The sequence below is a fragment of the Mirounga leonina genome, unplaced genomic scaffold (assembly GCF_011800145.1).
Source record: "Mirounga leonina isolate KUSES-001 unplaced genomic scaffold, KU_Mleo_1.0 Mir_82, whole genome shotgun sequence".
Classification (NCBI taxonomy): Eukaryota; Metazoa; Chordata; class Mammalia; order Carnivora; family Phocidae; genus Mirounga; species Mirounga leonina.
The window spans coordinates 35,409,705-35,434,959 of record NW_023270825.1 but is presented as its reverse complement, the minus strand read 5'-3'; the positions used below and the strand labels follow the sequence as shown (position 1 = coordinate 35,434,959).

Genomic DNA, 25,255 nt, shown 5'->3' with positions numbered 1-25,255 from the left:
CGCCTTAAAGCAAAATTTGTATAGATTATAACATATAGTTATGCATTAGAATAACTTTAACTTCCTATATGGCAGAAAATATTTTTAAATAGTCTTCATAGTGGCGTATTCATGTGAAAAATTAGCCAAAAGTGATAGTCTACAATGTTCTTTAAAAAATATTTCATTTACTTCATTTTCAATTTGGTTTTACTGATTCACTACAACTTAGAAATTCTATAAATATTTAAAGTTCCATGGTTCCTACATTGATTTCTGATTTCTAAATTGTGATTTACGAATGTTCATAGCTCTACTTGAAGGCTACATTTTAATAGCCATATGTATATCTTACAATAAGAAGACCTCATATATACAACCTTAAAACTGTGAATCAATGGTAAAGAAAAAAAGTTAATAGAAATGGAGGAGGAAAATAATTCATGAATAAAAATGCATGTGAATTTTCTTTTTCCAAATGGGTATAAACATCATGAAGGAGAAACTGCTACTCCACAAGGATAGTGTCTGCATTTTCTTGCGTGAGCTCTGACTCTAAGGCACAAGGTGAATCTAACTGCTCTTGTGACGAGCGAGAACTTTTCAGGGGGACATCAGACCAACTGTCACAATATGGCTGAAATCTCTGGGCTAACGCATTGCCAAACCTTTGGCATCGGTTATATCTGTAAGATTTACCTTTGTGTGTATACATGTGTTCTAGCAACTGGCTTTTTCGGAGAAATTTATGACCACAGATGGAACAGCTGATTTTTCTTTTCCTTGAGAAAGAAAAATTACAGTTTAATTCTACTGGCTCTGTGTCTTTGGAGATCAAAGCCACTTGACTGATCTGCAGAGGCTCTGTGGCACCCTGGTTTGAGTGGTCACGCTGCTGCTCATTCTCCGTGACAATGAAGGAGCTGAGCCTGCGGCATTCAAGGGCCTCACTGTTTTCATTAAGTGGATGCACTTCACCAAGGTCATTGCTTTCCAGAATGGAAGCAGGGACACCAAATGGGAGGGATCCAGACACATGGGTATGGAGATGTTGCCGTAGGTTACTACGGGAATCAAAACGTTCCCCACAGTAATGGCACAAGTGTGTTTTGATGCCGCTTTCGGTGAAAGTGGGGCCTGTCACCTCAGATGAGGGTGAGGGGTGGCTCTGGGAGAGCGCAGACTCTGGGTCATATGTCTCCTGCTTGATGGACACTGGGGGCTCCTGGCGCCCCTCCAAGGCCTGGGCGGCAGGACGGGCCCTCTGCTGTTCTGCAGTGCCGTCATCCAGCCCGATAGCCAGAGAGAGCTGCAACTGGCGGTGGTCACCCTGGACAGCAGCTCTGTTGCCACTGTTACTGGAAGGAGCGTCCTTGACCTCCAGCCCGGGCTTGACAGCTGTCTTTTGGGTCGTTGAGATCTGAATGCCATACAAATTTGAGGACTGCACAGTCTCTGGTGAGAACGCTTGATTCATTTCAGTCGCAATGTGAGAAAGGTAGTCGGCGTGAAGAAATCGAATCCCTTCCTCCAAACGACTGTGATCCACAATCTGTTTTGGCCCTTTCCCCGTGTACATAATGTGCAACAAATAGCTGAATATGTCAGGCTGGATGTCAGTTGGTTGTATTTTTATGCATTCACTGTTAAAAACAAACAAACAAAAAAAACAGACCCACACAAGACAAAATGACCAGTTGGCCTTTTGGTTAGCACTATACAGTCTTAGGCTAATGCAATTTCTTCCTAAGAAGTTCAGACTCAGCGATCTGCCTTGATGAACTACATCAACAGAAAATTAAACATTCACAGTACACCAGCTTTATGGCCCAGCAACAAGTCTTCACGTATTCAACCTACTGCCGAAAGCTGGGAAACACACACAGATATTCTGATTAGTTGAACAATTAGTGACTCCTAAGTGGTAGGCACTATACTAGGTGCCAGGGAGGAAAAACATAATGAATGAAACAGATACCTCCCGCTTAAGGAACTTAACAGTCTTTTGAATACATAACCAAAAGAACTGAAAACACGGACCCAAAAGACGCCTGTACGCCAGTGTTCATCACAGCATTACTCACATTAGCCCAAAGGTGGAAACAACCCAAGTGTCCATCAACAGATGAATGGATAAGCGAAGTGTGGCATATACATACAGTGGCATATTATTCAGCCAAAGAAAGGAATGAAGTTCTGAATGATGTTACAACATGGGTGAACCTGGAAAACGTTTGGTAAGTGAAATAAGCCAGACTCAAAAGGACAAATTTTGTATGGTGCCACTTATAATAGGCAAATTCATGGAGGCAGAAAGTAGATTAGAGTTTACCAGGAGCTTGGGGTCAGGTGGGGGAGATGGGGAGTTATTGCTTAATGGGTACAGAGTTGATGTTTAGGGTGACGCAAAATTTTGGAAATGGTAAGTGGTGATGGTTGCACAACACTGTGAATGTACCTAACGCCAGTGAATTGTATGATTAAAATGGTCAAAATGGCAAATTTTATGTTGTATACATTTTACCAAAATAAAAAATATTTAAAATTTTAAAAGGATCTATTAAAATTGGTAATATTTAGAATTTAAATTATACTAATCTTATTTTGGCTTCCAAACTATAGTAATATATCTACTCTTCAAATCACAAATGAATATAGGTATAACTTTGAAAAACTTTAAAAATAACCGCAAGCTCAATTTTTAAATATGAATCTACAATTCAGATAATAGAAATAACAGCATAACAAGAAATCAGCAAACGCCCTGCAAAATTAGGATAAGGAGAACGTGAGGGAAGTGTTGGATGTCAGGGAACAATGGCTCCAGTCAATGGACTTACCTTCCCTGAAGCAAACGTTCCTGTCTGCTTCAGAATGCACAGGGTATCAGATGCTGGCAATCCATTTCTTTAATTCCCTTATCTCAGGATTCCCTCTTGGGTTTCAATCTTAGCTCTCACCCACCCACTTCCAGGGTCTGTGGCAGGGGTTTTTTATATCAGCACAGAGCTGTTAACTGAGGATTTTTAGTTGCTCAACAGAGATACCACGTAGCAGGCCTGACACCTTTGTATCTCTTGGATTTAGTTTAGCATGGTGCCTGGCTCACAACAGGCGCTTTGGGAGCTGAACCAACTCATAGCTTTTAGACGAGACTGATGTGAAGGCACTGTTCCTAATCTAGTTTCTACATTGACACCACCCATTACATGTCCCCCACTCCAACCTCCTCCCCACTTTGTGTCATGCATTCCAACCATTCTGGTCTATTCTGTTTCCTGAATGTACTAGCCCGGTTCATATCTGCCTATGTTTTCATGCAATTTTCCCTCTGCCTGCAATGTGCTTTCTTGCATTCCTTTACAATATCCAAAAAACTCCTCCTGATCCTTCAAGATCCAGGGCTTCTGTAAAGCCTATTCCAACCTCCTCAAAATAGGGCTGCTGACACTCCACTCTACCTTGTACAACACTTCTGTTATAGATGTATCACATTAGTTATTGATAACAGTAGCTGACAGGGTAAAGCTCTGTTCTAAGCATTTTAATATTATTAATCCATTTAATCTTCTCAACACCATGGGGTGAGTATACATACTATGCCAGTGTTTTACAGAGAAGGAAACTGAGGCACAGACAGATCAATTACACCGCAATTTTTTTCTTTACATGTGTTCTCTATTAAACTATGAACTAACTAACTCCTTGAGGATAGGGAGCATTACTAGCCTGTTACTGGGGTCTAATACAGTGCTTACATGTAAGTACCCAACAAATATTTAAATGAATGAACAGGTAAATGAAAATGTGTGATTGAGGCTAGACTACTAAGTATTTCATGTAAGGTCATTTAAAAAAAACCAAGAGAATTCTATCTCTTTCAACCTAGGGTGGATTAAAACTATTCTTTAAGAGCTCAGAATCTGAATACGACTTTCCTGCCCACTCCCTACATACCCATCATGTTGGGATAATCCACATTCAAAAAATCAAAACACTTTTTGAAAAAAAGTATTTGAAACAAATGTCTTCTGAACTGTAATATGGAATATAAGATGTGTAGAATTATGACATTATACTCTTGTTATGAAAGTGTTATAGAATAGATATCAACAATTCAGTGAGTCAGAACATAGATCGTTAAAAGCACAGATCTGCATTTGAGGATAACTTACTAGCTGTATAATCCTGGATGGGCCAGTTACTTGACTCAGTCTCAGTTTCCTTTTCTTTAAAATAGTATGGATAATAGTAGAATGTACATTAGGCAAATACTTATGGGCTAAGCCTTCAGTAACTTTTAGCTATTATTGTTTTCATTTTTACCTTCCACCATGGATCCTACACACTGAGATGAATTACTGGATGTGTGTAAAAAAAAAAAAAAAAATATATATATATATATATATATATATATATATATATACTTCTTAAGGTGACCCCATAACAAAGAATCCCCCAAATGATGTTATAATAAGGCTTAGCTATATCACAACATTAAAAACTCTTCTGATTTACAAAAGCACATCCTTACCTTGTTTGGTGAATAAATATCATCTTGAAATAGTTAGAAAAAGCAGCAAGCACTGCTCTGTGGGCTTTGAAGTAAACATCTCCAATGGCAACTGTGCAATCACACAGAAAACCAAATTCTCGCTGCATGTTCAGCTGCTGCAGAAGGACAAGGCTATGGCTAGCTGTGTCCATTGTGGCTCTGAGAAAAAGGACAATTTTTTTTTTTTTTTTTACAAAATTAGCTACAGTTCACACAAACCTACAGAGTACAAGGAGGCCTAAATTTAAACGAGATTACTTAATAGTTTTTAATACTGTTAATTTCACCCCAAACCTAGCTAACATTAAATCCACTCATTAAAACTGCAAAATATGGTCTTTTTTCATCTAAGAAGGTAGCTTGGTATGAGTAACACAGAAGCAAAAGGAAGGCTGTCTTTTTTTATCTATGTGACCGTGCTTCTAGTCATACTGACCCCTTCCTCAGAGCTACAGGAGTTAAGTTATGTGAAAAGCACCTTGTAATGGAAACTGCTATTCAAGTGTTAGCTAGAACTGTCCATATCACTGTCCTGGCTGGGCTAGAGCTGTCAGTGCTCCGTAGGGAGCCCTGTGAGCTCAGGGGACACTGGCCCTCTAACTATCATACGGTACGTTTGGGAAACATGATCAGTCACAGTATGTGCAGGAGCCCTTAAAATAGATACCAAGCCACATCCCATGATTTACATGGGGCCCAGGAACCCAATGGAAAGAGCCTAAACCCTGATATTAACTGGATTCAGACACATACAAGCATGGAGGCTCCTGAAGGAACAATACAGAATGGGACCACTGGTCTTGGAAAAACCATGCACGAGGAAAAACATGCATAAGAATTATGGCAGAGAAGTCTAGTGTGAGCAGCAAGGGATTCAAAAGTGCCAGAGTTCCAGGCAGATTGGAGGCTCTGCTTCATCCCGACTGTGTAGACAGACCCAGTGCCTTAAGAAGAAGGCAGCTGTCGTATAAAGGGCATCACTGGCCAGCTGGGAGAACCTTCTCTAAAAGAGCAGTTTCTGAAGAAGAGAATGAAGTTTCCTCACTAGCCAGAGACCAAAGTCTAAGGAAGTCAGTGATGAGAGTGTGGAGTTAGCTGTCCGGAGACTGGCCACAGCTTGGGCAGCAGACAGCTGAGTGATCAATAATATAATAAAACTAGCCAACATTTACAGTGCTTCCTGTGTGTCAGGCACTTTTCACTCATTTAGCTCTCAATATGACTATACAAGAAAGGGAATATTCAGTGCATGTACAGATGAAGAAACTGAATCAGTACAAAGAGTTAATTTACTCAAGTCACACTGCTAATAAGTGGCAGAGCAGGGGATGGCAAACCTGGTCACTGGGCTCCAGAACCCAAATGTCCTCCCTTTCCACCTCCCAGAGAGAACATGACCCACAAACTGGAGATGCCTAGGGAATGGTCAGGTTATACATCAAGATATCTCGGGAAGCCTCAAGAATGTTTGGAAAGGGAAACTAGGTAAAAACCCAGATTTCCTGCTGCTTAATTTGCTTACACAAATCTGATACAGAAACAAATACTTATTAATGGATAAAATCTAGGCAATAACTGGTAAACAAAAAAGGTAATTATTACTGATACAAAGTTAAATCTATTTTTATTAAAATTACATATTTAATGTACTGACATGAAATAATCTCTAAGATATATTAAGTGAAAAAAAGCAAAGCACGAAATTGTACAGAGAAGACTACTATTTATGCAAAAGGGGATGGAGTGGTTATTTTAAAGGTAGGGGAGAAATTTATACAGAAATATATTCTTGTTTATGTACACATCTCTGGAAAGATTCAAAGAAATGAGTGAAATCTTTGCTTCTGGGAGGGAAACAAAGGAGCAGGGTGGGGGAATTGTACTGTTTAAACTTAAATTCTTTTTTTTTTTTTTTCTTGAGAGAGAGAACGGCCTTAAGCGAGCTGGGGGTGGGGAGCAGAGGGAGAGGGAGAGGATCTTAAGCAGACTCTGTGCTGAGCGTGGAGCCTGCTGTGGGGTTCCATCTCAGGACCCTGAGATCATAACCTGAGTTGAAATCGAGTCGGACACTTAACCAACTGAGCCACCCAGGCACCCTGAACTTAAATCTTTTTATTGAAGTTTAACATCATAAGTACATTCCAACATGTATTCCTTTTCCCCTCATTTTTAAAAATTATGAAGGGGGTGCCTGGGTGGCTCAGTCGTTGAGTGTCTGCCTTCGGCTCGGGTCATGATCCCAGGGCCCTGGGATCGAGCTCCGCATCGGGCTCCCTGCTCCTCCGGAAGCCTGCTTCTCCTTCTCCCACTCCCCCTGCTTGTGTTCCCTCTCTCGCTGTGCCTGTCAAATAAATAAATTAAATATTAAAAAAAATTATGAAGTATTTCAGATAGACAAATAGGTACAGAGATCAATGTGACAAACATGCGGCCAGCCAGCCACCCCTGAGCACATAAGGTAAACATTACAAATGTGGTAGAGACCCCCTACTATCTCTCCCTCATTCTAACTACCCATTACCTTGCCTCCAAAGGTAATCATCACCCAGACTTTGGTGTTTATGACTGTCTTGTAACATCATCATGTTCCTACTGCATCTGTATGTATCCCTTCAGAAGGTATGGTATTATTTTGCATGTTTTAAAATTTTATATAAATAATATTGTATTTTAAGAATCCTGCAACTTGCTTTTAATTCTATTCATACATTACTTTTAAAAATTATACTTACTCAAACATTAAGTTTCTCCCAAACCTCCCCCAATTAAAAAATAAATAAAAACAAAACTCTTACTCCTTACCATCTCATTTTAAAAGCCTTTAAGCAGTAATGAAATAAGAGGGAACAAAATAACAGAACCTACAGAGACCTGAATGTAAACCAAACTCCAAATTGTGAGTATTGTTCCAAAAAGCCATTTAACTAAAAGTCACTATTTATTGTATTTGCCGCATTACCCGGATTCTAAAACACCACCGATTTATTAGAGAGAGATTTAAAAACCAAAATAAAACTGTATGCTGGAGATTTCACCATGTGAAAAACACGTGTCTTAGATTCAATGAAATGGTTCAAACTGAAGTAGTTTAAACTAGCTTGACACATTGTTAAAAAAAAAAAAAAAAAACCTCAGATCATAAACATTTTCACCAGATCTATCTACATACATATATATATACACACACAGACATATATATATATAGTGCATTAGTATAATGAACTACTGAACCACATGGAAATGAGAAAGGGCACACTAAAAAGCCACATATACAAAACTCTTGTGGTTAATGGTCTATGAGTAACAGTTAAATTCTTCGCTTACTGAACATTTTTTGAAGAGAAACTTAATAAAGAAAAAATTATTTGAAGGCATGCATTATACAAGGCCTAGGGACAGAAGAAAAATACTTACATGCTGCAACCAAGAAGACTGCAGGCTAACATGAACCCCAATGTTTATAGCAGCGATGTCCACAATTGCCAAAACATGGAAAGAGCCCAGATGTCCACCAACAGATAAATGGATAAGAAGATATGGTATATATACAATGGAATACTACTCAGCTATTGAAAGAATGGAATCTTGCCATTTGCAAGGATGTGGTTGGAGCTAGAGGGTATTATGCTAAGTGAAATAAGTCAGTCAGAGAAAGACAAATACCATATGATCTCACTCATATGTGGAATTTAAGAAACAAAACAGATGGACATAGGGGAAGGGAAGGAAAAATAAAATAAGAGGAAAATGGAGAGGGAGGCAAACCATAAGAAATTCTTAACTATGGGGAACAAACTGAGGGTTGCTGGAGGAGGGGATGGGGTAACAGTGTGATGGGCATTAAGGAGGGCACTTGAAGTAATGAGCACTGGGTGTTATATGCAACTGATGACACACTGAATTCTGCCTCTGAAACTAATAATATAGTACATGTTAATTAAATTGTATTTAAATTTAAAAATTTTTAAAAGAAGATTGCAGGCTAATAGGGGAGAGAAAACATAAAACATGGTAATTATGATATGAAGTAAAAGTGGCAAATGTCATAAGGAGCATTTCAGAGAACATGTTATGAAGGGGAGATCAATATCAGGCAACCCAATGAAAAATAAGTCATTTGAACTGGATTTAGATGAACAGGCATAAGGTAAACATAGCATTCCAGGCAGGAAAAAATAGAGTGAATAAAATTACAGGGAGGAGTGTGAATATATAGGTAACTGAAGAACTCAGTTTGGCATAGAAAAACCAAAAGTAAGTGGGTAATAAGAGATGTGGTCAGCTCACACAGGGTACCGAATGTAAAACTGAAAGGTACTCCACTTGTGTTTGAAATGAATGATGTTAAGATGTTTTTGCAGGAGGGAGAACAGCATAGTAGTTAAAGCTTGGACTCTGGAATTAGACAGCTTGGATTAAAATTCCAATTCTGTCATTTAGCTGTGTGATCTTGAGAAGATGCTTAACTCTCTGGTCCTTGGTTTTACTTGTAAAATATGGATAATTACAGTATCTACCTCACAGGTTGTTACATAGATTTAATAAGATAATGCACATAAGCACATAGAAATAGTGAGGCCAGGGCGCCTGGGTGGCTCAGTTGGTTGGGCGACTGCCTTCGGCTCGGGTCATGATCCTGGAGTCCCGGGATCGAGTCCCACATCGGGCTCCCTGCTCGGCGGGGAGTCTGCTTCTCCCTCTGACCCTCCTCCCTCTCATTCTGTCTCAAATAAAAAAAAAAAAGAAAAGAAAAAAAGAAATAGTGAGGTCACAGTAAGTGTTCAGTAAATACCAATTACCATCATCATGATCATCATGATCATCATGATCAGGCCTTTGAGTCAAGATTGCTCTAGTAGCAATACATAAAAAAGATTAGCAAGGGAAAGGTATGGAAAAATAAAGACCAGCAAGAAGTCCACTGCAATATCCAAGTAATGGCAGTGGGAATGAAGGAATACAAGAGATACACCAGACATAGAACTGACATGACTTGGCAGCCAGACTGGATGTGGTCAGCCACAGGGAAGATAAAGTCAAAGGCAAGTCTCAGAATTCCAGCTTGGATAACTGGAAGAATTCATTCATCCCTTCAGGTCATATTTGCAGAGTAACTGTCATGTGTTAGGTATCAATATAAAGGCAGGGTCCCAGAATGCCAGAGAAGAGGCATAGAAACTGGCTTCATAAAAGAGAAGTTTCATTTTGGACACAGTGAGTTCAAGGTGTTCACTCCAGGACATCTGAGTAGAAATGTTCAGTGATCAATGGAGACATTATGTAGGATTGGGACTCTATAGAGATCAGGGCTAGACAGGGAGAGGAGGTCCTCTGTAATTACACAGCTGAAGCCACCAGGAGTAGATGGGACTATTGAGTAAAATAGGAGGGGAAAAAAAAGCTAAGAATGAATCCCCAAACAACACAAAAAAGACACAACAAGAAGAGGAGTAGTAAGAAAACATATCAACATTGAGTGGGGGAAAAGAGGGGTGGGTGAAAGAAAGGCAAGAACCTGGGTGGGGAGTGCTCCACCAATGGTGGAAAGTACTGCAGAGAAACATGGGGATGAGGCCTATTACAAACACCCCAAGTGTGGTGACTAAGAGATTTCTAGCGACCTCTGACAATAGTCTGTGAAAGTAGCCAGAGCAAAATCTCTTCACTGCAAGGGAATGTTAGACAGCAAAGGCCATAAAGGGTAGGTACAGATAGGATAAGACATTGATGATGGGCACCTTCAGCTCAGAGAAGACTTTCAGGCTGAAGAGGGGTGGAATCTCCAGAAGCCAGAAGGAACACAAGCAAAAGTCTAAGTGTAGCAGTCAGCCATGGAGAAGAGAGGGATTTCTTTCTGACAGTGGCAAGGAGATGGCTGAGGTGAGGAGAGAATCTCAGAGTACTCTGTAGATGGCTTCCATTCACACACTATGAAGGCAGTCCATATGCAGAGGGAAGAGCTGAGTTTAGATCTTGAAGGAAACCTAGAGGGGCACCTGGGTGGCTCAGTCCGTTAAGCGTCTGCCTTCGGCTAGGGTCATGATCCCAGGGTCCTGGGATCGAGCCCCGCATCGGGCTCCCTGCTCGGCAGGAAGCCTGCTTCTCCCTCTCCCACTCCCCCTGCTTGTGTTCCCTCTCTCGCTGTCTCTGTCAAATATATAAATAAAATCTTTAAAAAAAAAAAAAAAAAGAAAGAAACCTAGAGTAACAATCCCTGATGCTAATATATAGTGATGAAGTTTATATAGAACTTTCACATAAAATAATTTTTCTGTTTCAGGGGTGCCTGAGTGGCTCAGTCAGTTGAGGGTCTGGCTCTTGGTTTCCGCTCAGATTGTGATCTCAGGGTCATGGGATCAAGCCCCATGTTGGGCTCCATACTCCGCGCAGAGTCTGCTTGGGATTCTCTCTCTAAAATAGGTAAATGAAATCTTAAAAAATAAAAAAAAGCATAAAAAGATTTTAAAAATTTGTTTCAGATGAAATACTTTCTATTAAGCTACAAGTTCACGGACTGTCATTTTTGTTAAACTCAGTGAATTTTTAATTTCAGGTATTATATTTCCAGGTCTAAAATTTTCATCTCATTCCTTTTTAGTTTCTATTTCTCTGTTGAGATTTCCTATTTGTTGACACATTACCACTTTATTTTGCTTTACATTCTTGAGCATAGTTATAATAGCTGCTTTAAGTCTTCTCTGCCAAGCCCAAACTCTGGGTCATTTTGGAGTCAATCTCCATTAATTAGGGTGATAGTTTCCTGTTTCATTTTGGACAATATCCTAGACATTGTGATTACTGTGGTAAAGACTCTAGATTCTGTAATATTCTTTCAAAAAGTACTGATGTTTTTGCTTTGTTGTTACAATTAACTTGGCTGGACTTAAACTCCAAATTCTGCCTCCCTCTTGGTTCAGTTTTTTTAGTTGTTGGTGTGCTGTATAGAGGTTTGACATATGTGTAAGTTTAGGGGGTTGACAAGAGATTCAAGCTGAATTATACACAATATTTGGGGTCCCCAGAATCCTTTCTAGGATTTTCCTTTTCTTTCCAGCTATGTGGTCACTCTGCACTCTGTCCTCTTTTCTTCAAGCAAGTAAGATTACAGGTTATTAACCTAAGTTTGGCCGGCTCCTCCTGTCACCAATTGGAGCCTTCTCTCAGGATAAAAGCCATAAAAATGGAAACTCATCCACTTCTGTTCCCTTCTACCAAGTATAGACTTCATTCCAGTTTCTGCCTGATTTCTGTCACTTTTAAATGCCATCTGATAGCTTCTAAAGCTTTTTTTCAAGTTACAGATTTGACCCTTGAACCACATCAGTTTGAACTGCATGGGCCCACTTATATGCAGATTTTTTTGGATAAACACAGTACAGTACTGTACATGTATTTTCTCTTCCTTATGATTTTTTCTTTTTTTTTTTTTAAATAAGCTCTAGGCCCAACATGGGGCTTGAACTCACAACCCAGAGATCAAGAGTTGCACACTCTACAGAGCCAGCCAGGTGCCCCTTACGATTTTCTTAATAACATTTTCTTTTCTTTTCTCTAGCTTATTGTAAGAATACAGTATATAATACATGTAACATACAAAATATGTTAATTGACTGTTTATGCTATCAGTAAGGCTTGCAGTCAATAGTAGGCTATTATTAGTTAAGCGTGGGAGGCTGGGGGGGCAGGTGTTAAGTTAAATGCAGATATTTGACTGTGCAGGGAGGTTGATGCCCCTAATTCCCACGCTGTTTAAGGGTCAATGTAGTTTCTAGTTCAGAATTGTCCCAAGAGGAACTACTCAGCCATTATTACCCTTTATCAGTTCTAAAAAGTTCTGGCCTCGGGGCGCCTGGGTGGCTCAGTCATTAAGCATCTGCCTTCGGCTCGGGTCATGGTCCCAGGGTCCTGGGATCGAGCCCCACCATCGGGCTCCCTGCACAGCGGGAGGCCTGCTTCTCCCTCTCCCACTCCCCCTGCTTGTGTTCCCTCTCTCGGTGTGTTTCTCTCCGCCAAATAAATAAATAAAATCTTAAAAAAAAAAAAAAAGTTCTGGCCTCAAGATCCACTTACACTCTTAAGAGGAGCATTAGGGACTACAAAGAGCTGTTGCTTATGTGGGTTGTATTTATCAATATTTACCATATAAAAAATTAAAAGTGAGGGGGCGCCTGGGTGGCTCAGTTGGTTGAGCGACTGCCTTCGGCTCAGGTCGTGATCCTGGAGTCCCGGGATCGAGTCCCACGTCAGGCTCCCTGCTCAGCAGGGAGTCTGCCTCTCTCTCTGACCCTCCCCCCTCTCATGCTCTCTCTCTCATTCTCTCTCTCAAATAAATAAATAAAATCTTAAAAAAAAAAATTAACAGTGAGACATTTAAAATTTTTAATTCATTTAAAATAACAATAAACCCATTATATATTAACATAAATTTTTTTTCTAAAAAATAACTACATATATTTTGTAAGTGGGAAGGGTAGCATCGTTTTATATTTTACAGTATTCTTTAATACCTGACTTTAAAAAGTACAGCTGGGTTCTTTGCTTCTGTGCTCAATGTGTTGCCACAAGCTGTTTTGATTCAAGTAGATTAAGAGATCTTGCCCTTGCAAAAGCAAGATCCTTGTAGATCCTGAAAAGGTTTCAGGAACCTCTGGGGGGTCCCTGAGCCATACCATACTTTGAGAATCTCTGCCCCGTGCTATCTTTTTTTAATCCTATGAGGTAACAGAGCAGGTACAATACTAGTTCCATTTTATGGTTGAGGAACCATAGGCTTAGAGAAGGTGGGGGAGGTACCCAAAGTCAGACGACTAGCCATTAAATGGTGCTGGTAGTACTTCAAGTCTGACTTTTAACTCATCCCCTTTCTTCAAAACCCCCATCTGAAACTTTTAACATACATACTAATGGCACATTTTGCAAATATATTGAATTGAATAAAGGGAAAATTTTTCCAAGTTTATAAAATGAAACGAATTCAGAAATGCTTAAAAGAAAAAAACACCACAACTTAGATACATAATAGGTTCACTCAAACTTCTTTGTATAGTAATAGACCTTTGACATTTTAAGGCAACACAACCAGATTTTATCTGTCAATAGAGCCAATCCAACACAAAGTTATTAAAAACATTTTCTAATACAGCCTACTTTGTAAACTTATTAGCTAGGTTTTTCATATAGCCTTTGCTCATCCTTTCTTTTACCATCAATATTAGTTTATCTAGTATGTGGAATAGCTAAAGCTTCCTATGCATACAGAAAGATCTTAGAAGTTTTATTTAAGAATTTTGGGTGGAGGGGCACATGGGTGGCTCAGTTGGTTAAGCATCTGCCCTCGGCTCAGGTCATGATCCTGGGGTCCTGGGATGGAGCCCCACCTCTGGCTCCCTGCTCAGTGGGGAGCTTGCTTCTCCCTCTCCCTCCTGCTCGTGCTCTCTCTCTTGCTCTAATAAATAAATAACATCTTAAAAAAGGAAAGAAAAGAATTTTGGGTGGAAATTTTAAGATGTGAGAGAAGTTGCAAAAAAATAATTTATCATTTTATTACATTTACAAATACGAGAGCCCAAATGAAAGAGTGCTTCATCTTAAGATGCTGTATCTATTATCAAAGTGGTATTTATACTGTAATAATAGAATTAGTATTGATATTTGAGAGACTACAAAACCTTGTTTACTAACTAAATTGTAGTAACTCTGGATTAGCTCAAACTAAGTAGCCTAGAACAGTTTTATACCAGTATCCATTTTTGTTTAATTCAAAGTTAACTTGAAATTTAACATCTTTTGATTTTTACTTATTTAAAAAAATCTTTTGTATTAGTTAGACTGGACTCTCAGATCTATGGTAGCCAGATGATATCCTGGAATATACAGCTTTTCATTCTCTCGGGCTGTAGAATCTTTAATAAAAACGGGACAAAAGGAGTAGGACATCTGTTCCTGTAGAAAATAAACAGTCTTAGATATTTTCTCTGTGGTTCCTACCACTGTGACTTTATTATTAAATTATCATAAGACAAGGAGACAGAAAAGTTGGCAGAGGAATATGTACAGCTTTTTTGAAATACTTACTCATGGCTATAAATACAAAGGTAAAAGCAGAAATATTCAAAGTGCCACGTGATAACAGACTTTATACAATGATTTTAACTTTTTAATGGTACTTTCACATGATGATTATGGAGGGATAACATTTTATAACCTAGAGAAAGAATGTTCGCAGAGATCATTTTATCATGAAATAGTAGCTCTTACCACTGTACTGTGAAACTTTCAATGTAGAGTTGTAGTGATGCCTGCGTCCTACTCTAGACCAAGCCAAACAGAATTGCTGAGAGTGAGTCTCAGATCCTTTTTTAAAAAGCTCTTGTTCTAATATGATGCCTCAGTCAAGAACCACTGTGTTAGAAGGGAGCCAAGGAAACCGAAGAGAATATTTCACACTGTAAAATTACAGAGAAAAAGAAGCAATTTTACAAGAAGTGCTCAAAATGTGGGAATTATACCAATTACATTAAATGAACAAAAATCAACTACTATAATTCTAATTGTAACTTTAAACAAAAAAATTAACCAGATTCTAAGAAACAAAAGTGCTCTCAAACTAGTAAATTGGACACTGGGGGCAGAGGAGGAACATACTATTTTCAGACTTCTTCTAAAAAAGTATTTAGGAAAAAGAGGTATTTACTCTCATACACCATTATGCCTATTTTCATAACATCTGAAGATGATATGGAAATCGCAAATCTGAAAATATTGAGATAAATGTGCAGTAATTCTAGACATCTGCTTACAATAATCACTGAAAATATTAGAGAAGAGGGTAAGAAGTAGACGTGGTAGATGACACAGGAAGAGCAGTTATGCTCTAGAAACCTTTAACGGAACAGGGAAACGTTAGTTTGGGGCCTGCCTGTTGCCAGACACAGCCAGCCTACTGTATCTCTAACCATCTAACCAACATGTGGGATGCCTGATAAAGCCACAGCACCAGGCAAACAAGAGTGCTAACACGGTAAGTGCAAACTGCTAGTGAACCTTAAAAAAATCAGAACCCTGTGAAGGAAAATAAACAATTCTTCTTAGTCCACTAAAAAAAAAAAAAAAAAAAAGACTGCATTTCTGAAAGAAAAAAATAAGGTACTCAAAGGACAGTAGGAAGCTGGATAACGACAATGCTAGTATAGACCTAGAATACAGTACAAACAAGAATAATTATAATTTCTGAATATAGGTGAACCAATACTTCCTTTGCCACAGAATGCTCCACAAACACGTTATCCAGATGGGTTAATGAAGCCCTTTGCTTAAAGTGCCTAGAGTTTTTCACAAGGAACAAAATGTCATGGTATGATTGATATGTATAGGGAAGAAATGATTTAGAAAAATTTCAAAAATAACTAACAATAATATAAACACTTTTTCTTCAGTTAAGATTAAAAAAAAGAAAAGAAAAAAATTCCCGCAAGCAAAGGGAAAGCAGATGTGTGAATAAATTCAATTACTAATCCTGAAACTGATGTTTATTTCAAATACTTTCCTCTTCCTCTACTCTCCCTAAGCAAGTTCAAGCAGCAATATCTTTCCTATCCTAGAGGGAATAATTCTGTTCTAGTTAAAATAGCTACTGTTATAATGAGTAAATACTACACGCAAGGCCTTGTGCTAAGTGCTCTATGTACATTCGTTTAGTCCTCACCTTGACTATGTGCTATTTTTTTTTTTTAAGATTTATTTATTTATTTCTTTGACAGAGAGAGACACAGCGAGAGAGGGAACACAAAAGCAGGGGGAGTGGGAGAGGGAGAAGCAGGCTCCCCGCGGAGCAGGGAGCCCGATGCAGGACTCGATCCCAGGATCCTGGGATCATGACCTGAGCTGAAGGCAGTCGCTTAACCAACTGAGCCACCCAGGCGCCCGACTATGTGCTATTTTTATTTCTATTCTACAGATGAGGAAAAACGTGGGCTTAGAACACACAGCTAGCAGACAGTATAAAGTGGGGATCAAAAGCTAGGTCCGACTCCATAACCTGGGCTGTTACTATAAATTGGAGTAGTATTTTTCTTAGCATTCTTCTCTCGAAAGATTGAAGTTCACATGCAATTGGAATAAATAAGCAGAAAGGGGGCACAGGAAGTGGTGTACAAATACTTTATAATTTATCAAGATAAGAGCACCTGCACTCCTTTTTTAAGACAAGAAGAAAACCCTGCAAAAATATAAAACCCCCAACTCTGTTCTGGCCCTATTATTACAAAAAAGGACAAGTTTTTCTTTAACAAGATGGTCAAGCACCACCTACGGGCCACAGTAAATAAATCACTTTGGTTCAGTGGTGGGGAGGGCATTATGCAACACTTCCCAGCACTGCCCTGCCAGGATATTTTACGGCCAAGACTCTTGGGCCCCTCCTCCCCAGCTAGACAGCCTGGCTCCTGCGCATTCCCCTCAGGAGATAGGGTGGAAGCACACAGCTCCATTTTCTAAGGCAAAGAGGGCAGCTGAAAGTCCTGCTCAGCCTCTCTGGGCAACCACAGGCGCCAATAAATCAGCCACAGGCGATTCTCTCATCCCTTTCCTGGCTTGAAGTGGTAGCAAGATACAATGCAAAAGATCACTGACTGGACTTGGGAGATAAGTGATCTAGCCTTGAATTCTACGGCAAGTGACAGCATCACAGAAGTCAGGTAAATCTCTGGCTGTTGTTTGTTAACATAGAAACAGTACTACTTCCTTTTTTGTCAAGTACTCAAAATTCATCTATGAAAGTGGCTAGCCACTGCAGGTGCTCAATAAACAGCCAACAACCCCAGCAGAATAAGACATTAAGGGAAGGGTTGGGCAAAAAGGTATATATAGCAAGTCATCTGAGGCCCCTCCCTGCTTTGTTGCTGACCATCCCTTTGATGTTCCACTCCTTCCTGATAACCTTCCAGCCATCAGAACGAATCTATTCCGAGTGCTATCCCAGGATCCTGCTCCCTATTAAGAAACTGATTTCTGATACTGGATAGTTAGTTTACCCTTAATCAAAACACATCTAGGTTCCTAAAGACAACTTTGATGCCTTAACCTAAGGAAGCAACCAGTGCGGCAAATGTTGGTTATTCTTACAGAGAATAGGGCTGAATTTTGGAGGAGTCAGGCTTTGAGCCCCAAAAGACATCATAGGCAGTCTCTTCCACCTAAAGATAATGCCAACCCCATTCCTTAAAATACCTGAGCCATCACACAACAGCCAAGCCTTGTTTCTCAATAATCTGAGTCAAGCCAAGTATAATCACCTCTGGCAGACTGTCTCTACAGTGAGTGGGTTAAACTGGCACTGCTCTCCTGGTGTGGTGGAGACCCCAATAACCAAGGCCTGGAGCCCTGGAGTCCAGTTACTCAAAAAGTGTAGGGCTTCGATCAAGCTACACGTTCGTTAGGCCGGGTGTCTTCATCTGTAAAACAGAGGGATGAACTAGATTTCCTGTAAGGCCCCTTTCAGCTTTAAAGTCTGTCATCCTAAAGTGTACTTTACACACTTGACAAAATCCTGTGAGAATCAACAGTTTTGCCAAAAAACTTGAGTCTCAAGAGAATGAGTGCCAAATGTAATTTCCTGGGGGGAAATGGGCGTTACTTTATGAAACATGTTAGCTGCTGTCAAATTCCAAGTACAGCGCTAGGTGCTGCCTAAGTAGCTTGATTTCTCAAAATAACAAGTGATAGGGAAGCAGTTAACGATCGGGCAAACTTTAAAAAGAAAAACTGGATTTACTCAGAATGAGATTAATATAATCTGAAAAAAGGAAGAAATGAATTATGGAGGGGGAGGAACTTCCTGCCCTAGAAACGGGGTAATCACAAACGGGGGTGGGGAAGGGAGAGGACAGTGGCCGCAGCGTCTCTCAATTTGCACCAGGAGACCCGCCCACTTGCGAGAAGGGTTCGCGCGGCCGCCCGGGGAACGCCGCGGGCCCGTCGGGGGTTCCCGCGCGGGGTCAGGCCCCGGCAGCCGCCTTCTGCGGGCGGCGAAAGGCGGCTCTGGGCATCCTCGGCCCAGTGCTCACTCGCGGGTGCCATTTTCCTCCAGTGCCCTGATTGACATGTCAAACGGACCAAAACACCCCTCTCCCCATCTACTTGCATCTGTCCCGCGACCGGCGCAGCTGCAGGCCGCCGCCCCGGGCGGCTCGCGGCGGGAGGGACTGAGCCCGGAGCAGCCCACAGGGGCCGGGCCGCGTCGCTTACCCAGACGCCGCCGCGGCGGCCAGCCGGCTCCTCCGTGCGGGAGGGGCGGCTCCCGCGCCGCGCACGTCACGCGGCGGCGCCGGTCACGCACCCTGCGGCCCGCTCTCGCGCGGCTTCCCGCGCCGGCCGCCCCGCGATGGGCCCACGTGACCGCGCGCCTGGTAGCCGGGGAGCGAGGGGCGCGGGGGCTGAAGTGTGCGTGCGTGCGTGCGTACGTGCGCGCCCGCCCGCCTACTCAAGTGGCCAGGCGGGGTTCGGCCCGCGCTCGGGGTACCTCCGCCACGGTCTTCAGTCGTGACTCTTGTAGGCGGAAGCGTGGAGACGAGCCTGAGCGTCACAGGCTTCCCACACACAACCGCGTGACCCGGGGACTTTCCCCAGGGTGTGCAAAAGCACAGCACTGCCTCACCTCGGGGGTGGGGGTGGGGGAAGGATGCGCCCGCGTGTTCGCGGGGAGAGGGGTGGGGGCGCTGGGCCAAGGAGGCTGAGCCGCTGGAGCCTGGGAGGGGAGGCGGGCTGGGTGGGGTGGGGCATGGCGGGGGAAGTGACTCAAGGCCAGAGGCGGACAGGCCCATGGCAGGCAGAGTGGGGGGGAGCGCGGGGAATGGGCGACCCCGGACCGACTGGCGGCGCACGGGACAGGGCGAGGGTGCCGGTGCCCCCAGAACGCGGGGGACGAACCGAGAGGGAAGGCCTAGCTGCTGAGCCCTCCGGGGCAGGGGTCTGACATCTGGACGGAGTGGGAAAACAGCATCCTGCCCTTGGGGAGTCGGGAGGAGCCCAGTCCCATCCAGCTGTGCAAACAGGAGGAGGAGGAGGTCCCAAGCCTACCCTTGGGAGAGGGGCGAGAGGGGTGGTAAAGCCGCCGCCGCGCCGGCCCCCGCGGTGCGGGTTGCGCCAGCCTCCCCGGAGCCCGACGCAGAAACTTGTTGCAAACAAACAGGCGACCGCGGGTGCCCCTAGCAGCCAGCGGCGGAGTGGGTGGGCGGGCGAGAGGGAGGGGAAGGCTGGCGGACGCCGCAGCGAACTGGTGGGCAGACCCGGAGTCGCCGCGTAAGCGGGGCCGGCTCAGTGCGGTGCGGCAGGCGCGGCTGTGCGGCAGCGGAAGTCCTTTGTTGCAGCACAGTCCCTGGCAGAGCCAGAGCCTCTCCGCGCAGCCCAGCCCGAACGCCGCGCGCCGCCGCCACTGCAGCTCGCGGCCCCTTCGCCTCCGCCCGCCTTTCCCGTGGCTGATTTGCCTTAAACTCCCTAAAACCTCCGCAGCCCCGGTTCCTGCTGCGGCCGGTGAGTATCTGCCAGTTGTGGGGCTATTTGCGCAACTTTGGCCCGGGCGGGAGGACGCGGGCCGCGGGCCTGGCGGAGTGCGGGGCCGGAGCGGTGCCGACCTGTGCGGGGATCCAGAGCGCGGAGGACGCGCCGCGAGGAGCCGGCGACGGGCGGCTGCCGGGCCGCCTGCTCGATCCCGCCGTTCGCCGGCGCGCCTGGTCCGGGACGTGCGGCCTCCCTGGGTCGGAGGCGAAGCCCCCGTGGAGACTAGTTCCCAAATTAGTTACCTTCTTTTACCTTTCTTTCTCAGTCTTTATTTTTTGGGGGGGGGAGGGGAGGGGAGGTGTAGACGGGAGGCGGGAGGACTCGGTTGATTGACGTGCCTAGAGCCCGCTTCTCTCAACTTACAGCTGCGGCTCCTCGGCGGGTGGGAGGGGAAGTGTCCCGGAGCCCGAGGCCGCAGACTTGGGCGCGCTCCGAGGGAGGAGGCGTAAGAGCCGTGCAAATTCTTGCCACGCTCTTTTTCACCCCCTCTTGCCGGCACACATGCTTTTTGTTCAGTAAAAAGTAGTGGGTCTCGGGTTTGGGAATTTTCGGTGGAAAAGATGTTTCCTGGGAAGAACGTGCTTTCGAGTCCAATGGTGGGCGTTTGCTAGAAGTTCTGTTAGTGTTCGGCAAATGTGTTGGGTGTAGATCGGGAGTCGTTACCACTAAAATATGTAGGCTTGGGTCTGAGCTCAGCCACCCTCCCAGTCTTAGGTAAACTAAGCAACGAACGCGTCTGGAAGATCTGAAAGGTTGACATGACCTTTTCCAAATTGGGAGCGTCGGGGAGAGGTCCATGAACGTCCTTGATGTTTTCTGGGGACAGGTATTTGTATGTGTGTAATAATAACGACTCCAGTCGAGCTTAAACGTGGTAGGTACGCGCAGATTCTCCACTGGCCTGAGTGTATTTCCATACGGTATGTCTCACAGTCTCAGGGCAGGAAAACTTAACAGGAACGATTTTCTCAAACCCAAGGAGTGGTTCCAGCCTTTTTGAGGCGACTTAGAATCAGTTTCATGATTTGAAGTTCAAGGCACTTTGGAGCAGAAATGGTGAAGGATGCAGTTCTCATGTTAACCTCAAAGCAATCACTATCTTCTCCTTTGAAACGAAGAAATTCGATTCTATGAAATTTTGTCAGTGCAAATGGATACGATGGGGAGAATTGGGATACAAAAAAATGAAGCTTGAATGATGGCTGGCCATCACAACCTCAAAACTTTTGATTCACTTGCTGGCTTTCTAATAAAGTCTCAATAACTGAATGGCTTTGGGAGCTAGATGGGGGCTTCCTCATCTTAGAGAAAATTGGAACGTAGTGGACATGAAACTATTTTCAAAGATCAATAAAGACAGTCTGCAGTAGAGTCTTTAATTAACATCTTACATTCATTTTAAGAGATTTCTCCATTACGACCAAATTTTCAGTGTAGAATAACTCAGGTTGAGTGACCTTTCCTGAAGCCTTTCTATTCTTCCCATTCCAATGGGATGCCCTACTTTGGGGGAGTAGTGGGGGAGCCCTGGTGCATCATTGTCAGAAAAAAAGAAACCATATTTAACCAGGACTTTAGCAGGGCATGAGCACAGTCTCAGCCACTTGCTCTTGACCTTGTGTTTTGATTTCACATTAACAGTGCTAAATTTTTGTACTGTTTCTTTATTCTCCTCTTTTGCCAGGCTCTGGAGAAGATAAGTTCATAGAGCTTTTTAAGAGTGTCTCTGTGTTCCTTGGAGCACCATTTCCTATCCTAATGTGCAGGAGAAAAGAAGTGCCTGCTTTCAGGCCTCTCCTCCTCTAGCCAGGAAAGTGCTAAGCCTTTGCTATTAACCTCTGGCCCAAAGGGGAAATAACCATTTGGGATATAAAGGCAGAAAAGTTTCCGTAGATTTTTATTTTTAAGCTGTAATCTGTTGTCTTCCCAAAAAAATTGAGTTGTATTTGAAAAACACCTGCTTGAGAGGTCACTTCGGTCTCTATAGGATGTTTTCTCTTGATATTTTTTTTCTTGTGCTAGTATATTTTACCCTGAAATATTGACATTGTTATTCTTATATGCTTTTATGTGAACCAAATTAAAAGTGATTCATGTATATTCTTTTTTTTCTCAAAATGGAAATACTTATAAAACCCATGCTCTATGTAAAAATTCAACCTATACTAGAGTACATAAAATACAAAAATGAAAATCATTCTGATTGCCACTTCCCAGAGATAACTGTTAGTAGTCCATACCTTGTTTAAAACAAGAAGAGGCAACATTTGATCATAACTGTGCTGTTGTATATGCCTCACCCTGCCTAAGGATGGTGTGTGATGATTCATGGCCTTATGTTCTCTATTCCCTATTCAGGTTGGTGAGAATTGACTAGGTGGAGAAAAGGAATGTTTTGCATTGGACTGGTTTAAAATTCTATGATCAAGTAACAGACGTGAGCGTTTAAATATAACAGGATTGCTATTTTAAGTTTGTCCTATGAAGTATTTACCTCGGGGGTCTAGTTCTCACACTTTTTCGGGCTAACGATGATGTCCAGCTTCTGATGGGTTGATTTATACTGGCCAAACTGATTTAAAAAACCCAGAAGCTTCATATTTGTAGAGAGTTTCATAATTCCATAGTTGGGAGGCAAGGAGTGGCTATATTTGCCATGAAGATATCCCTGTGCTGATATTCCTGTGCTGATATGGGTGTGAAGGCTTCCCCTTGATCAGTATCTAGAGGTAGCAGCATGCCAAATGTCAAAGAAAGAGAATTCGAATGAAGAAGGGAATTAATGACTGTGCAGTTTTTAGATGTGGCATGGGAGGAGACGGCACATATTTCAGATAGATTTCTAACTATACTTACATTGTGGCTTGTATGGTAACTACAAGACATCTTAGTCAAAGTACAGAATCATTTATTACTTAGCCTGGCAAGTAAGAAGAATGAGTGTGAAGTGGTTGATGATATTCTGAAAACAAAGCCCCAAAATAGTACATAGAAGTTTAATCACAGCATTATTTGATGTTCGGGACATGAGTTTTTTTACACTACTCTTGCATTGAGTTTAAAATCGTTTTCCAAATAATATTGGAAAATTAAAGAATTAAATCACCAACCAGATTTTTCATTTGTTATCTTTGTGAGGTACACATAATCCTTTTTTCAAGATAACTAAAGAGTTCCATCTCCACTTTACATCTTACAGTATTAGGGAAAGGCTTGTTCTGATAGGCCGTGGGAGTCAGCAGATGGAAGAGGAGATGGGGCGGGGGCAGGGCATTCCGCATGCAATATGGGGCTGTGTGAGAGTGGGTGACTGGGAGGCTCAGGACGTTCCAAAGCAGCATTTCAGTTAATAGTCATTGCCAGGAAGAGTGTTGTCTGGCTTATAAAAGCTGAAACTCAGGGTTCTGAATCAAGACTCCAGAGTTCGAGTCCCATCTTCTACTTAGAAGATGAGCACTTCAGTATCAACCACTAAACTTATTCACAAAATGAGGATAATGAAAATACCTGTCTCAGGGTTGTTGTGAGAATCAGTTGTTTAATGTATGGGAAATTGCTTTGTAAATTTTTGACCACTATGTAAAAGTTGCCATGATTGAAATAATGCAAAAAATTGAGTGCCTGGCAGGCTCCTTCGGTGGAGCATGTGACTCTTGATCTCAGGGTCATGACTTTGAGCCCCTTGGTAGGTTGTAGAGATTACAAGGAAGGAAGGAAGGAATTGATAAGCAAAATAAAACACCTATTTCAACATTTATTCTTTCAAAATTGATCAAATATCAACTAAATGCCAAGCAGTTGTTAAAGGTTCTGGGGGATACAGTGATGACTAAGACAATGCCTTGATCTCAGGGAGCTTCCAGCAAAGCAAGGGAGCCACATAATTATAATCCCTGCCAAGAGTGTGGTGATAGACACAACACTCAGTTTGGATGATACATTTTTTTGTCATCATATAGTTGTAGGTGGGGTCTGTTTTGGAAGCACAGAAGAGGGGCATCTGCATTATCCTGGGATCAGGAAAAAAAAAAAAAAAAAAACTTTCCAAAGAGAGTGAGCTGGACATCGAAAAGGTTCTAAGCAAAGGGAATAGCATAGCATATATGAAAGCATGAAGGCTTTTGCTGTGGTAGGTCCTGGGTATGAAGGGGAATCTTAAAATAGATTGAAGGCTTAAAAAATGAAGTTAAGCTTCTTAGAATGAACACACTTTTTTATGATACTCTTTTTATTGGATTCAGTTTGTTGACTTTTAATTAGATAAGAGTGAAATTTCCAGGGTTTTGGTTGGAATTAAATAAGAAAAAGGTGGCTGTGATTGGAAAAATTGGAGACAATACAAATTAAAAAGATGTGTGTATCTGCTGAGGGAAGGAGCCTGGGTAGCACTTCCCATTGTCTTAGAGCTGCCTCACCAGCTGCTCCTTCAGGAGCATTGACTGAATACTTACTATATTGCACAGAAACAAGCTAACAGCCTTGCCTTCAGTTGGTCATAATCTGGTGGGGAGACCTATGGACAGACACATAGATAACTGTGGTAGCCAATTTTTATTTAGCATTTACTCCTTGACAGCTACTGCCTGTGATAACTCTAAACACTAGGAAGGATTATCATCCCCATTCTCAGTTGAGAGAATTGAGGCACAAATTGCTTATGCAACCTGCTCAAGGTCACACACCTAATACGTGGCAAAGCCAGAATTTGAACCCTGGCAATCTGGTTAGTCTGTGCTTTAACACCTACCTTATGTTACTGTTCTGATGATTAAAATATAGCGTAATAAGTGCAAAATAAAGAGATGATAAAGAGTAATATCAAAACCTAAAATAGTGGGAGAGGGAGGTATTACAGAAGGTTTTCTGGAGGAGGTGATAAACCGATTCTTAGATATGTGGGAGGTTCAGGCAGAAGAACCAATCGGGAATGAATAAAAATAGAGGTAAGAAATACATTAAGTATTTCTTGGGGTGGGGCAGAGTGGAGAGGGCAAGCAGTTTTATGCTACTTGAACATGAAGTTTGAAGCAAGAAGTAGCCAAACATAAGACTAGATGGGTGGACACTGTTGGCTTTGTATGCTTTGCTAAGGAGTTTGTACTTTAGCCTGAGGATATGTGAAGAGAACCATAGAAGGGTTTAAGCAGAATGATATGGTCTGCTTTT

General features: G+C 42.3%; 2 protein-coding genes across 6 annotated transcripts in view; one reads left to right on the top strand and one right to left on the bottom strand.

Moving 5' to 3' along the window:
- Positions 1-94: 94 nt before the first annotated feature.
- ZBTB25 (zinc finger and BTB domain containing 25) lies at positions 95-18,979 on the bottom strand. Of its 3 annotated transcripts, none has more exons than XM_034993178.1 (4): positions 18,779-18,979; positions 17,827-17,985; positions 4,514-4,693; positions 95-1,622 (listed from the first exon to the last, which is right to left on the bottom strand). In XM_034993178.1, the coding sequence occupies exons 3-4, from the start codon at positions 4,684-4,686 to the stop codon at positions 488-490; spliced, it is 1,308 nt and encodes a 435-aa protein (XP_034849069.1). In that variant the 5' UTR covers positions 4,687-4,693; positions 17,827-17,985; positions 18,779-18,979; the 3' UTR covers positions 95-487. The 3 variants fall into 3 exon arrangements, with proteins under 3 accessions (XP_034849069.1, XP_034849068.1, XP_034849067.1); XM_034993177.1 differs by lacking the exon at positions 18,779-18,979 and adding an exon at positions 14,792-14,979 and having other exon boundaries at positions 17,827-18,768; XM_034993176.1 differs by lacking the exon at positions 17,827-17,985.
- Positions 17,215-25,255, top strand: part of ZBTB1 (zinc finger and BTB domain containing 1) — a 28,737-nt gene continuing 20,696 nt past the window's right edge. For 2 of the 3 annotated variants that reach the window (XM_034993175.1, XM_034993173.1), the window contains exon 1: positions 19,759-20,062. The gene's annotated coding sequence lies outside the window, so the exon portion shown is untranslated. Of the gene's footprint in view, positions 17,230-19,758; positions 20,063-25,255 lie in introns of those variants that run through there. The other variant, XM_034993174.1, reaches the window with a different exon arrangement.

Bases quoted from the DNA above. Each gene is read 5' to 3' on its own strand.
- ZBTB25 (XM_034993178.1), bottom strand. From the start codon at position 4,686: ATGGACACAGCTAGCCATAGCCTTGTCCTTCTGCAGCAGCTGAACATG. The intron at 1,623-4,513 runs GTAAGGATGTGC...TGTTTTTAACAG, and splicing joins ATATTTATTCACCAAACAAG to TGAATGCATAAAAATACAAC.